The sequence below is a fragment of the Pseudorca crassidens genome, chromosome 3, assembly GCF_039906515.1.
Source record: "Pseudorca crassidens isolate mPseCra1 chromosome 3, mPseCra1.hap1, whole genome shotgun sequence".
Lineage (NCBI taxonomy): Eukaryota > Metazoa > Chordata > Mammalia > Artiodactyla > Delphinidae > Pseudorca > Pseudorca crassidens.
This window is the reverse complement of record NC_090298.1, coordinates 38,657,569-38,670,522: the sequence shown is the minus strand read 5'-3', so window position 1 is coordinate 38,670,522 and position 12,954 is coordinate 38,657,569. Positions and strand designations below refer to the sequence as shown.

At 43.0% G+C, this 12,954-nt stretch overlaps 1 protein-coding gene and 1 long non-coding RNA gene across 2 annotated transcripts in view; one reads left to right on the top strand and one right to left on the bottom strand.

Moving 5' to 3' along the window:
• Positions 1-8,429, bottom strand: part of PARP8 (poly(ADP-ribose) polymerase family member 8) — a 178,726-nt gene extending 170,297 nt beyond the window's left edge. Inside the window, exons 1-3 of the mRNA XM_067730652.1 lie at positions 8,098-8,429; positions 7,910-8,011; positions 6,904-6,958 (exon numbers count right to left, since the gene is read on the bottom strand). Coding sequence (XP_067586753.1) covers positions 6,904-6,958; positions 7,910-8,011; positions 8,098-8,200 — 260 coding nt within the window. The 5' untranslated portion in view covers positions 8,201-8,429. The remainder of the gene's footprint in view (positions 1-6,903; positions 6,959-7,909; positions 8,012-8,097) is intronic.
• On the top strand, positions 7,205-8,022 carry LOC137221271 (uncharacterized). Its single transcript, XR_010941956.1, has 2 exons — positions 7,205-7,384; positions 7,814-8,022. It is a non-coding gene; the product is annotated as an uncharacterized lncRNA (long non-coding RNA).
• Positions 8,430-12,954: the final 4,525 nt, after the last annotated feature.

The following is a 12,954-nucleotide window of genomic DNA, read 5'->3' as shown; positions in this document are numbered from 1 at the left end:
ATAGTAGTGAGTCAGTGTTTAGAAGGCTGAGAAATATATGAATGGATGGGGAAGTTGGCTCTTGAAAGCCAAGAAGGGGGACTAAATTTGGTACGGAATAAACTTTGGTTGCATTTGAAAGCTTCTGAGCATGTAAATGCTATGATTAAATTCATGCTTAAAGAATTCAAGAATAAATGAACTGGATTGGTGAGTAGCTGTTAATCAAGTATTTTAAAGCACTTGGTTAAAGTGATTGACCTAAGTCAAGGTGATCAGGGCCCAGACCAAGTGTAAACATGGGGAGGATTGAAGGTGCCAACCAAGATTGCAAAGGAAGAGCTGGTGGAGCTTAGGAGGCAAAGAGGATGGTGGGATACATGAAACCTGAGACCGTGGTTCCCCATGCCAGGCTCAACTGATGTGATACCACCCAAGGAAGGGCTGGGAAGAGACGCTTCTTTTAAGGAGGAAATGATGATTTGTTTCATGTGTTGGGTTGAAGTACCCAGCATTTAAGTGAGATGACTGAACAGAAAACCTAAAGTATGACACAATAAAATAGGAATGACAAGCCTTATTAATAAAAACATATTCCTGATTAGTCTTTCCTGGGGGTACATGGAAGATAGGATTTCAGAAATTTAGAGAATGAAAAAAAGAAAGATTATATATCAATAACTTGATTAAAATTCCATACAAAGTCAGTGGCAGCTGTTTTAAAGCAATACTTATCTACTATAGCACAATATCCATCCAAAAGCCAACGTGTGCAGAGAATTACAAAATATCTTAAGGCTGATGAAATTTCACTTTTATTCATTTTTTTCACCCAATGCTGCAGAAAGAAATGATGGGGAATTTAAATGGGTCGGCCGGATATCTGCATAAGGATTCCACAGCGAATGTACATAAGTTTCCTACTATTAATGCTTAGCACTGGGCTTGGGCACTTCCCCTGCCAAGCAGTAGATTTTCATGGAATGCTATGGAAAGAGATGTCTGCCCCTGGCAGACATTCCACTAGCAATAGCAATCCTTCCTAGGCTCAAACATTCCCTACTATTCTAGTCTTGCCAGTTCAATCAATGCCCCTTAAAACCTCACAAAAACACTGACTTACTCTGCAATATATCCCTATTCTGCTTCTTACTAACTCTGTTATTTAAACTACCCAAGCCTCAGTTTCTTTAGCTATAAAATGTAAAACAGCTGACAAAATAACTACTGGTCTTCTCTGTTGCAAATACAGGATGTAAGGTAGGCAAAAAGCATAGCAGAGGTTATGCCCATAAATATGATTAGTAGTATTATTTTAATCCATGAAATAAATGGAGTTTAAATATGTTTTTACTATATAAGCTTCAATAACGTTACACTTGTATTAAATTGGTGGTTATTTTAGGTCAATGATTTTAAAACTCATTTACCAATGAAACGTTTTTCAAAGAAAATGTTATACGGAACAGAAAAGAGCTAGAGCAGCTGTGATTTACAAAGGGATGTGAAAGCCTGGCTCTCACACATTCAGCTTCCTTCACACGCCCTTCCACCGGTCACCCCAAACTTCTAAGGTAGGTTCCTAGGGCTCCAGGGCACACACTTTTTTTAAAAAATCATCATTTTGAATAATAATTGGTATAACCAAAAATTATGGAAAACAAGTCCCCATTTCTAACAGGAGCATCCTAATTATTTAAAAAAAAAAAAAGATCCTTCTTTTCATTCTGACACCTTCAGGGGCACTTGATGGTTTCAAAATAATTACATATTTCAAGATTTTAGAATAAGCATGTACTTCTTTCATAATGAAAACTGATGAATCTTTTGGAGATGATGGAATTACTTCTCCACCCTCCCAGTTCCCCAACTCCTGCACGCAGGTACATGCCTCCTTTCTAAGAAAATCAAAAGAAAACAGATGCACTTTGGCAATCAAGTAGATTTGCTCTTTCCATAGCATTCCATGAGTAAGGAATTAAACACTGGGAGTCCAGGTGGGTTAGGGTCCCCAGAAGATGTGCTTGATCACCAGAGTGGTGTTGATTTTTTCAACTGAATTAAATACTTTTAGAAACCAAACTCTCCAGTGTACCACAGTCCTTGTAACTCTCTATTATCCTAAGCAATTGCATTATCTGTCTCCTGAAAGCATTTGAACAGGGCAGAGAACGGGGCTCATAACTTGGGTAAGCAACTTCTGGATTCATAAGAAATTCCAGTCCAAGTGACGTCACCAGATTGGGGGCTTTTTGAACTATTTGGGTATCTCTACACCTGGTCATTTGGGTTAGGAAATTGTTTTTCACCTGCCAGAAGCCCTTTTAGCATTCATTTAGTGATTCATTCAACATCTACTTACTGAGAAAATATATAGTACTAGGCAGTGCACGAAGGGCTGGGCAAATTGCAATGAATAAGACAGACCCTGCCTCAGAGAGGCTTATGGCCAGACAGATGATCAAGTAAACAGTAGCTAACAATACAATGTGACATGATTTTAGAAACACCTAACAAAATCAAACAGGGTAGAGGATGCCAGGAAAGGCTTCTCAGAGGGGAATTTGGGTTAGCAAAGATCTCGACAAGGAAAGCTGACTAGGGTTGAGAGGTGGGAGAGGTGGGAGGGTAGGATGTGGATGGGTGTGCAAAGGCCCAGGAGAAAGAGGAGGTAGCACGTGATTTGAGAGATTGTGGAGTACTACTGTTAGTGTCACACAAACAGTTATGTGGACAGAAACTCCTAAAAGAGAAGAGTGCACTTCAAAGATGTCAATCTACCCATGACCACATGAAAAAGTGTCTATTCATACAGTACAGTTTGTACATTTATAGGCAACTCTGAACATTCCACTAAATACTAAATTTCTAATTTATTAATAATTTCTAATATAAATTTTAGATTTCTTATCATGCACACTCCTTGACTGGAAAAATCCTAATTCAATAAACATTTCTTTATTTTCATATTCTTTCTAAAGGAAAGACATTCATGTCATATTCTTAAGTGAAAAACTCTTGAGGTCTCAAGAGTATAATACCGTCTTTGGATACATACATTTTATATGCATATAGACATAAAAATTCTGAAAGAATAAATTCTAATATATTAATAGAAGATGGAGAAATCATGTTTTTTAAAAGTTTCTTCTTTTTGGCTTATCTTTTTTCCTTTTTTTTAACAATCTACACTTAAAACTTCAATTATATCTTCACAATACTTTTCTTGCTAAAAGCTCACAATCAGGGAATCCCACAGGGGTCCACAGCCAGGCTCATGTGGGGCTCTCTCCCTGCTCTCTTTGTTAACTCCTGGCCCCAGACACTCAGCCTGCTTCCCCAGCCTCTCAGTAGCTGTCACCACCCACTTTATCCCTTCTGTTTCTTCTACCACTAACTGCACAACTGACTGCAAGTGAGATGAAGGACCATAACCCCAAACCTTAGTGGTCTGAAAGGAGTTTACTGCCAACCAAAAAAGGAGAAAGAAGGAGGCAGGAGATCACAGCATGACAAAGTACAAGGAAGGAATGACTTTTGCATAAACTTACAAATTGTATACAGTTGAGGCTTCCAGTTTTATAGTTCTTAGCACACCCCTGAAATGGGGGGCAGCATTCGGTAGGAGCCTACAGCAGGCCCTGGAATACTGATGACTGTGGAGTTCTTCCAAGAAGCCCAGGAGTCAGAAGCATTATAAGGACCATTGCTACAATGAGTCAATCTTGCCCTATGTATAACACAAGTTTTCAAGCATATGTAGATGGTATTACCAATTCTTTTTTTTTTTTTTTTTTGCGGTACGCGGTCCTCTCACTGTTGTGGCCTCTCCCGTTGCGGAGCACAGGCTCCGGACGCGCAGGCTCAGTGGCCATGGCTCACGGGACCAGCCGCTCCGCGGCATGTGGGATCTTCCCAGACCGGGTCACGCATCAGCAGGCGGACTCTCAACCACTGCGCCACCAGGGAAGCCCATCAATTCTTAACATTTAACACTTTTCTCATTATTTCTCAATCAAATGACACTAACACTACAGCTCTCAAGTAAACATCTGCATAATATTTTTGATGTTCGAGTGTCTCAAAGAGGTCTCAAAGAGGTTGGGAACACTAGTGTAGAGGAAGGAGCACAGGTCTCAGAAGTGTGGCATAACAGGGTTCATATGGCAGCTCCATCAGTAACTGAGTAAATCTGAGCATGTTTTCTAAACTCTCTGAGCCTCAGTTTGCAAATCCAATCCAAAGCTGAGGATAATAATAATTCCATGAACCTTCCCATGAGGGAGAACTAAGTGAACCCACTCTTCCAGCTGACCGTCTGCTCCCCCTCAATCCTCACCTGAAGTCCACCCAGGTAGGAGAGCAAATGGCGAAAGGAACTCTGCCCCTCTCACAATCTCTGAATGACAGGCCAATATACTAGGACAGCAGCCAGTCCTGACACAGTGGCCTCTTGGCATTTCCTCTTATCCACAGAAACACAAATAAATTTACATTTAAAAAAAATTCTCAATATTATTTCTTTTTTTGAAGGGTAACATGTAAGATCAACTTTTGTCCTAGAACAAAGTGTAATTGTTCTTGGAGAGTGTCAGACACAAAAGAGCAGATTGTTTTATCTACAACTTGAATTGAAAATTATTCTTGAAATCATTTCTCAAAAATAAATGTTTTCAATGGTTTAGATGAAATGATAGTACAATATAATTCAAGATAAACATGTATTATTTCTCCATAAGATCCCCACCTTCCTTTAATCTGGAAATAAGTCTAGTTTTCCCGACATGACACTATTAATTGAATATTACAAGTTGTTAAGCATATTAAATCAAAACAGAGGAGGATTATTTGATTTTTAAATGCCCGTCTGACACACAGCAATGAGAAATACATAATAAATATCAGATTCTAATGTAGATAATGTAGTTCATGAAAACAATATTTTTTCTTTCGGAAAATTTATTTTCTGCCATTAGCTACAAACCCATAAAGGGATAATCATTAAAGGTACTATTATTACTGTACCAAAACAATCTTTCATATATTGGTTTATAGAACAAGCTTTTGGGAAGACAAAGCAATCACATCAACAATTCACAACACATCTTTAAAAAGCAGACTGTTCCACGTTAGATATGCAAGTTCCCCATTATTTAAATCAGAAACCAAAGGAAAAAACTATCTCTTAGTAGGATAACATAGAAAAGGAAACTTGTTCCTACAGTGAAAACTGACGTTATCTCAATTAGTTAATTATTCATCCCAACCTCCAGGCCTTGCTCCTGGAGGCGTCCATACCTTCACCTCTTGCTGTGTGGACACTAGTTCAGTAATTTGCTGATAAACAATCTTAGTGCAGTATCTAACAGATCTTGGAGATTAAGTGTAAGGTTCACCCCCTCCTTGTGCAGATAAATAAACTGTGGCCAAAACAACTCTACTATCTTATTGGAAATAGTAAAGCTAGTTAGTTAAAAAGCCTACCCAGGGCTTTCCCTTGTACAGACAAGTAAACTGAGGCCAAAACAACTCTACTATCTTATTGGAAATAGTAAAGCTAGTTAGTTAAAAAGCCTACCCAGGGCTTTCCCAGTCTGCACCTCTCATGAGATGAACCACAACTGTGAAACAGACAACTCAAGCAGGTATCAACCTGACTGCATGGGGAATGTTTTCAGTGGGCCACACAGCGTATTTTAACTATTAAAACAACTCTAGAGATTATTAGTCATACACCAACATTCTCTGGAGAGCAAGTGTAGGAGCAGCGTTAATTTAGTTGAATCTCTTCTAATTGATTCTTTTTATTCAAAAATGATGGTACTATAGGAAATTGAGAAATACTGTAATTTTATTCTCCCCCAATAAGTCCATATGTTATATTTTCAACCAGTAAATCAAATCAATATACCAATCCTGACACTTAGGTGTACTGTGCATATGGGAAACCTGAATAACTATTTCAATGAAAGCTTTTTTGAGATGTACATTGCAACACAGATCCTAAGCATTTTTAAGATTCGTAACAATTTCAAGCTTGTAAAAAATGTATTTACAGAAGAAAGCTTCTTTTGCAATTTATATGTTCATAAATGTTTCCATTAGCTAAGACATATTTTGGAATATGATCAAATGGTAGTGAATGTCAAGTCCGAACAGCAAGGTTAAAACTCTGACAGTTCTCATATGTGGCCACTGCTCTTTTAAACCACTGTGTCCCCAAAGGGCTAACAGGGAGAAAATTCTACCTCAACAAGTGAAGACAGCAAAGCATATTTTAACGATTACTTTTCATTTCATCTCTAATTCTTTAAACACAAAATTGGATTTGGGCTTCTTTCATACTGTTAACAACTTAGTATTAATATATGCACCTCTCATTCTTCCTCTTCAAGAAAGAAGTTATACACTCCAGCTACATATAACTCCCAAATTCTTTCCAACTATGAACACCAAAATAGGACTCCTTAAAAAAAAAAAAAAGCATGGAGAATTGGCACACTGCATGTTTATGTCAACCTTCAGAAAACATGGAAACATGCAGCCCCAGCTCACCAGAAGAATCACCACATGTGATCAAACTATTCTGTGACATGTTATGTCTTATGCCCAGTATTCAGGTTTTGCACTCGCCTATGTCAACCCCTAAAGCCTCAAGAGCTAGCTACTACTGTAGAACAGCTTTAACACGAAGAGTGTGAGAGCTCTGTTCATAGCCCGTGGCGTGATCTTAGAAACACTGGAATCAAACATATTTCTTTCCCCTCTGCTATTTAAAATCGAGGGACCTCAGGCTTGGGACGTGGCTAAAAGACAACAAGAGAATAAGAATAAGAAGAAAAAATACCGGAACACGGAACACGCTAAGAACAAAGGAAACACAAGCCTGTGAACAGGAAATGAAGCAACTCTACACATAAGTACCTTTTGGGGCCGCCAACGTAGGTGAAAGTAAAGGTGGAGTCTGAGTATCTGAAATCTGAAACGAAAAGTCTTGTTAAAAGCTACCCCTGGAGTGGATTTTTAACCCCGGTCATGGCTCGGGCCCCCTATTTGATGGAGCCGAAGGGAAACCTGGCGGGGCGGGGCAGGGCGGGAGGCCAGAGCTGGAGAGCCCCTAGGTCCGCTCTCCGAGTGGTGCGGGAGGGGATGCCGCGCACCCCGTGCCGGGTGCCGCGGGAGGCCGCCCCCCGCAACAAGTGCCGGGTGCCATGGCAACGGCGGGAATTTCCCGGTCCGGACAGCCGGAAGCGGCCCCAGCCGAGGTCGCGGCTGCGAAAGCAAAATCCAGTCCCTCTCCCGGGGTAGCAAAATGGACGAAAGGCGACCCCCAGGCAGGGGCGGTGCGCGCCTCGGAACCTCGGGAATCCCTTTTCTTTCCGGGGCATCGCACTGCCAGTCGGAGGTACTAGAGGGAGCAGAAGGGGCGGGAGATCGTCCCAGCGCTGCCCCACGGGGGGCCTCGGTGCCGGGCGCAGCCGGCCACCGCCGCGCAGCGCAGCGGGCTCCATTCCCGGCAGCCGCCGCCGCTGCTCTGCCCATTGCGCAAACCCGGCGAGTCCAACCCGCTGCCTGGGTCGCTGCTGCTGAAACCCCGGAGGCGGGCTCGGACGCTCCGGGCGTTCACCGGGGACTAAAAATACAATGCAAGGCTCCCCCGCCTAGACCCCCGCTCGAGCCATCAGGGTTCTGCCCCCAAAGCTAGTGGCCGCCCCAGAGGGGGGAGGGGAGAAGGGGAGAGGCTGGCGCCCCCTCCCCCTTTTGGCTCCCGCTCCCGCAGCTGTTGCCAAATGACCCCGGGAATGAGAACGTGCAACCCACCCCCTATCCCCAGCCACACACGTCGCGGCCAGAAAACTGGGAAAGGGGGTGACGGGCAGGCAGAGGAAGCTGGCGCTGGGTCCGAGGCTCTGGAAAGGCGAGAACTCACCTGCAAACAGGCAGTCCTTCTCAGCTCTGGACTTCTGGATCACGACGTCGATATCCTTCTGAATTCGCTCTTGCCTTGAACACATCCCCATTAAATAAATCCCTGGAAAAGAAGCAGCCGCTATTTCCACCCCACCCCACCCCCTCGCACGCTTCCAGCTTTCGTAAATATTCAGTTAAAAATGAAACCTCTGGCCGAGGCAGGGGCTGAAGGCGAAGTGGTTTCGGAAGTGATCCTGGGTGAGAGAGGAGGAGGTGGTGGAGGAGGAGGGGGGGGAGGTCGGCTTTGCATTCCCAGATGTGACCGCCCAGCTGCTGCTCGCCGCTGCTGGATTCCAATTTCTTCCCCTCCTCACAATGGATGATGATGACACAGAGTCTCACTTTCTCCCTCCCCCGCCCGGACCAAAGGCCGTGGGGGTCCGGGGGTCCCGGAGACGGCGAGAGAGCGATCGCCCGCGGGGCGGCGGGCGCCGGCGAGGGGCGAGCCCCGCTCCGCCTCACGCGCGCACACCCCTCGCGGCCCGCACGCCGGCCTTCCACACCCGCGCACACTCCCGCCCGGGGGCGCGGCGACCGTGCCGAGGCTGCTGCAGCGTCGCCCGCCGCAGACCCTCCCGCGCCCGCCGCGAAGTCACCCGGTCCCGGCCGCCGGGGCTCTGATAGTATCCGCCATCCGAGCGCAGGCTGGATTCCCCAGCCCGGCCGCCGCTCGCGCCGGGGGCTGGGAATGTCGGTAGTGAAGACTCCCTGGGGCTCCCAGCCCCTCCCCCCCCCCCCCCCCCCCCCGCGCACCACCACTTTTATGAATTCGACTTCACTTTCGGAAGGAATTATGAGTCATATGGAAAACCCAAACCCGAGTGGCTGGGAGGGGGGAAGAAGGGAAAAGCAAAAGCGTTCAAAATGGAAAATAAATAAATAAAACGAACAAATCTTTCCTTGTTGCCACATCAGGCAAGATGGAAAAAGCCTTGAATTGCCTCCAGACGTACACCCTCCCGTGCCCTGACTGCCAGAGTCTTTTTCTCCCGGATGGAAGTAGTTCAGTCCCTTTGGAGCGCCGTTTAGGAAACACAGACCCTTTTGAGGGACTTCTACTTGCAGAGACTCACCAGTTCTTCCCTGCTCTGTGTTTCCGTCCATGAAAAATTGGCAGAATCATCTGGCACGTGCCAGGGTCTCCCTAAAGGATGGATATCTGTTTGGCTTGTTTTAAAAAGCCACTTTTTCGCCAATCAAGGGAAAACTTCTACAATCCTGTTGTCTTGTTCAGAAATGAGATACTGCTCTGAGCCTCACTTTCTGTTCTGCCTAAGAACACCTTGGGCTGATGTAGCTGCCCTGCCTCTATACTGCCATATGCCCTAGGACAGGCCTCTAACAGCGCTTTGCTTGTTGATCTTTTCTCCACTGAGACTGCTTCCCTGAGCAGACCACGCCTCACTTGGTTCTGCATCCCCAGTGCCTAATACAGTGCCTGGAATATAGGAGCGAGGCTGAAATGTTGGCTGAATGCATGAATGGTCGTCCCTTCAACCTCTTTATGGATACTCCAGCTTCAGTCTGCTTCCTTATCAGTATAAGTACCCAAGAGTTGTCAAACTGGCTCAGACCTTTAATCTGTACAGTTCTAATACTGACAGTGACAATGTCTTTAGGAGAATTAGGAATGACCGTGATCCCTGATGGATTCTTAAGATTCTAGAGAGACAAAAGCAATGAGAAATTATATGCTCCAACTCCTCTGTCTTGCAGAAAGAAAACACGAAATGATTTGTGATACGCCCTGGAATACATCACATTCGTTGTGCATTATAGGAGGAAACATTCCTCTGCATTACCTGGACCACTGCAGTCTTTGATGTAGTAGAGGCACAGTCACGGTACATCTGCTCACATCCTTCCTGAAATGCTTCCTGACTAGGGCAGGACGGGTTCAAGTCCTTCCTGAATATGCTGCTTTGTGTAGGCCCCCTGGCTACCAAAAGCACTTTCTTCTCTTCCACATAACACTGGGTATCATGCGTACTTCCTCCTTCCATCCTGTACCCTAACGTCTCTAAAAACTTAAAATCTGTTAACTCACAAGAATTTATTTTATAGTTGTCTATCCATCAAGCTTGCATTCCCAAAGTAAATTTGAAATAGTTTTAAAGGTACCAAATGTTTTTGGTCTGGCTCACCTCCTGGCTTACCACTCACTCCATAAAATAGGCCTTGTGATTTGTCCTACATTTGATTTTTTCTTCAAGCTTCACAGGCTGCCCTGTTTTGGTTAAACAAAGCTAACCTCACTCTGTTCATGCCCTTAAGGTGTGATACGTTTAAATATTTTTAAATTTTAAGGGATAATAAAAAATTTAAAAACTAACTTTTCTATCTAGTATGCATTTCTACAAGATAAGTTTCTCTCATAAAAACTGCCAAGGCATCAATGTTCCTATGCTAGATCTTTATGGCATGATGCTTTCAAACTCTGCTCATAGCCAGCATCCCGTTTACCCTGGCTCATCTCAGACTCCTATTTAAACATTTAGATTATCCGTGGTCTTATTAAAAACTTTATGTACCTTTGAGATGAGGAAGAGGTTATATCCCTGCCTTAAACACTTCTGTGCAAACACACACACTCGCATGCATTCAGGAACATAGTGCATACAGGCCCTTAATCACTTTGTTAAAAAAAAAATCATTATTCTTGATGAGAGAGAACGTCTGTGGTATGCCGTAGTAATTGGAAATAATACTCTATGTGTTGGATGATAGAGTCTAGCCAAAAAAAGTCCCACTGGTTTAGAAAAATGATCCCAAGCCAACAGAGAGGATTTACTAGAAAAAAAATGTAAATTCCTCACCTATGCTAAAAGACTCAACTGCAGAAGTGTAAGGTCATGGAAATGTGGCATTAAGTTCAACGGTGTGATGTGGGTATTAATAATTCACACTCATCCAGAACTTAGTAGTGCAGCCTGACACTGCTCTAAATGCTTTACATACATTAACTCATTTAATTCACAATAACCCTATATGGAAGCTGTCCTATTATTCTTCACATTTTACAAAAGAGGAGACTGAGGCACAAAAGTGTTAATTAGCTTGTCTAAGGTGGGACTAGATGGCAATGAACCTTTTCCTCTCTCCAAACGTTTCAGCAGTTGAACTGAACTTTAAGGAAGATAAATGTTCAGAAGTCTCACTGCTGAGTAAACTGGCCCCACTAATGGCAGCAGGCCAGGACTCAAGCCACCAAGAAGCCCCATAATGGATTCTGAGGGATGCCTGGAGCCTATGGGCTCTCAAAATAGCCTCTTCTAGTAGCAGTTATATTTCTCTTTCCTGCATCGAACTTCCTTTCCCAAATGAATTCCAGCCCTCAGTAAAGTCTTAGTAAAAGCCTGACCTCTGCTATTCCATGGGGATTAAGAAAAGAGGGTGGGAGACAGGATTAGCAAAGAGAGCAGCCCTCTTTCCCAAATACGTGATGGTGTTATCAGTAGCAAATGCCATGGGAATGCCCAGCAGGCTTGGTCGACCTTGGAAACAGCGCTGTGATCATTTGTGGTAGAATCAGAGTGAAAAAGGGAGAGGTTGTGTCGGAGGGGTCGCTATGGGAAGGGGTCACCAAGGGCCTTTAAGCCAGAGTGGGGAAGTGAAATTTAATTTGAGAGAAATGGGAAGCCACTGGAAGGAAGGCAATCTCAAAGCTCTTGTCAATCATTAGATTTCTATAACTTCTTGCAATTGTTCTATAATGGAAAGGAATCCACCCAATTCAAAATCTCTGCTAGCCCCAGCTGGCCTCTTCTAAAACAAGTGGATTTGGGCAGTTTGTCATAAAGCAGCTAGTAGTTTTGCTTTGAGAGATACTAATCTTGCTATCTTGACCTCATCTGATTGGCCTAGCAATCAAAGTAGGGGCAAACCAAAGTCAACCTTGAAAATGGAGAATTTTAGGTGGCTTGATATGAAATTCATCTGAATTTAATCCTTACCCCACCCCTAACCTAAGGTCAGATGGGGCAGCACAGTGGTCGTGTGGAGGTTTTAGGGCACTTTCTAGCAATCTTAATGAACTTAACTAATATCAAAGCTATAGTGTGAAACCTGAACTGCTCTTTCTAGTTCCAAGTTTCTCTTTAATTTAGTCCCATTTGTCTCTCATTAAACTTTAATTCTCGTTTCTACCGTAGATGCATCCTCGGCCCTAGTTAGATGAGATGCGTCACCATCCCATGCAAACAAACTCATTAAATTTCTCAGCTTGCACTCAATCATATTAATTCTACTATCTTTTAAATACCTCTCCTTTGTTTATTTTTTAAAGTGCATAAATACTGCATGAATATATTCTCAGTGCAAACCATTTAAGACATGTATTTGTACAGAGAGTAAAATGTGAAAATTCCCATCTATCATAACCCCTAATTCCACTCCTGCTTCCAAAGGTAACTGGTATTAATAGTTATGAGAATCCTCCCGTTCTTGGTTCTTGCATTCATCTATCCACACACAAATGTACATATATTCATAGGTTTATACATATACATTCTAATTTAAAAGGAACCACGTAATACACATTGTTTTGCAATTTGATTTTTCCACTGTCTTGGAGAACTTTCTCAGTCAGTACAAAGAGATCTCGCTCATTTCTTTTAGCTCCTGCAGAGAATCTTATTGAATGAAATAAAATATATTTTATTGAATATGTTTTAACCATGCCTCTGCAGTCATGATGGGCTTTTCAAAATGTTTTGTGATTAAAACAATTTGCAACAAATGCACACTTTCTGCAAAGTTTCAGCTGTTTCTTTGGGTAGATTGTTAGAAGTGGATCGTCTGAATTACAGGGAACTGGCAATTTAAAAATTTGATAGGTACAAGCAAATTGCTCTCAAAATTATTTTATACTCTGCCAACTGTTTTTTGCGAATACCTAATTCTCTGCAACATTTCCAACAACAGGCACTATCAATCTTTAAATCTTTTTCTAATTGGTTGGATGAAAAATATTTGCCTTGTTGTTATTTGTACTTCCCTGATTGT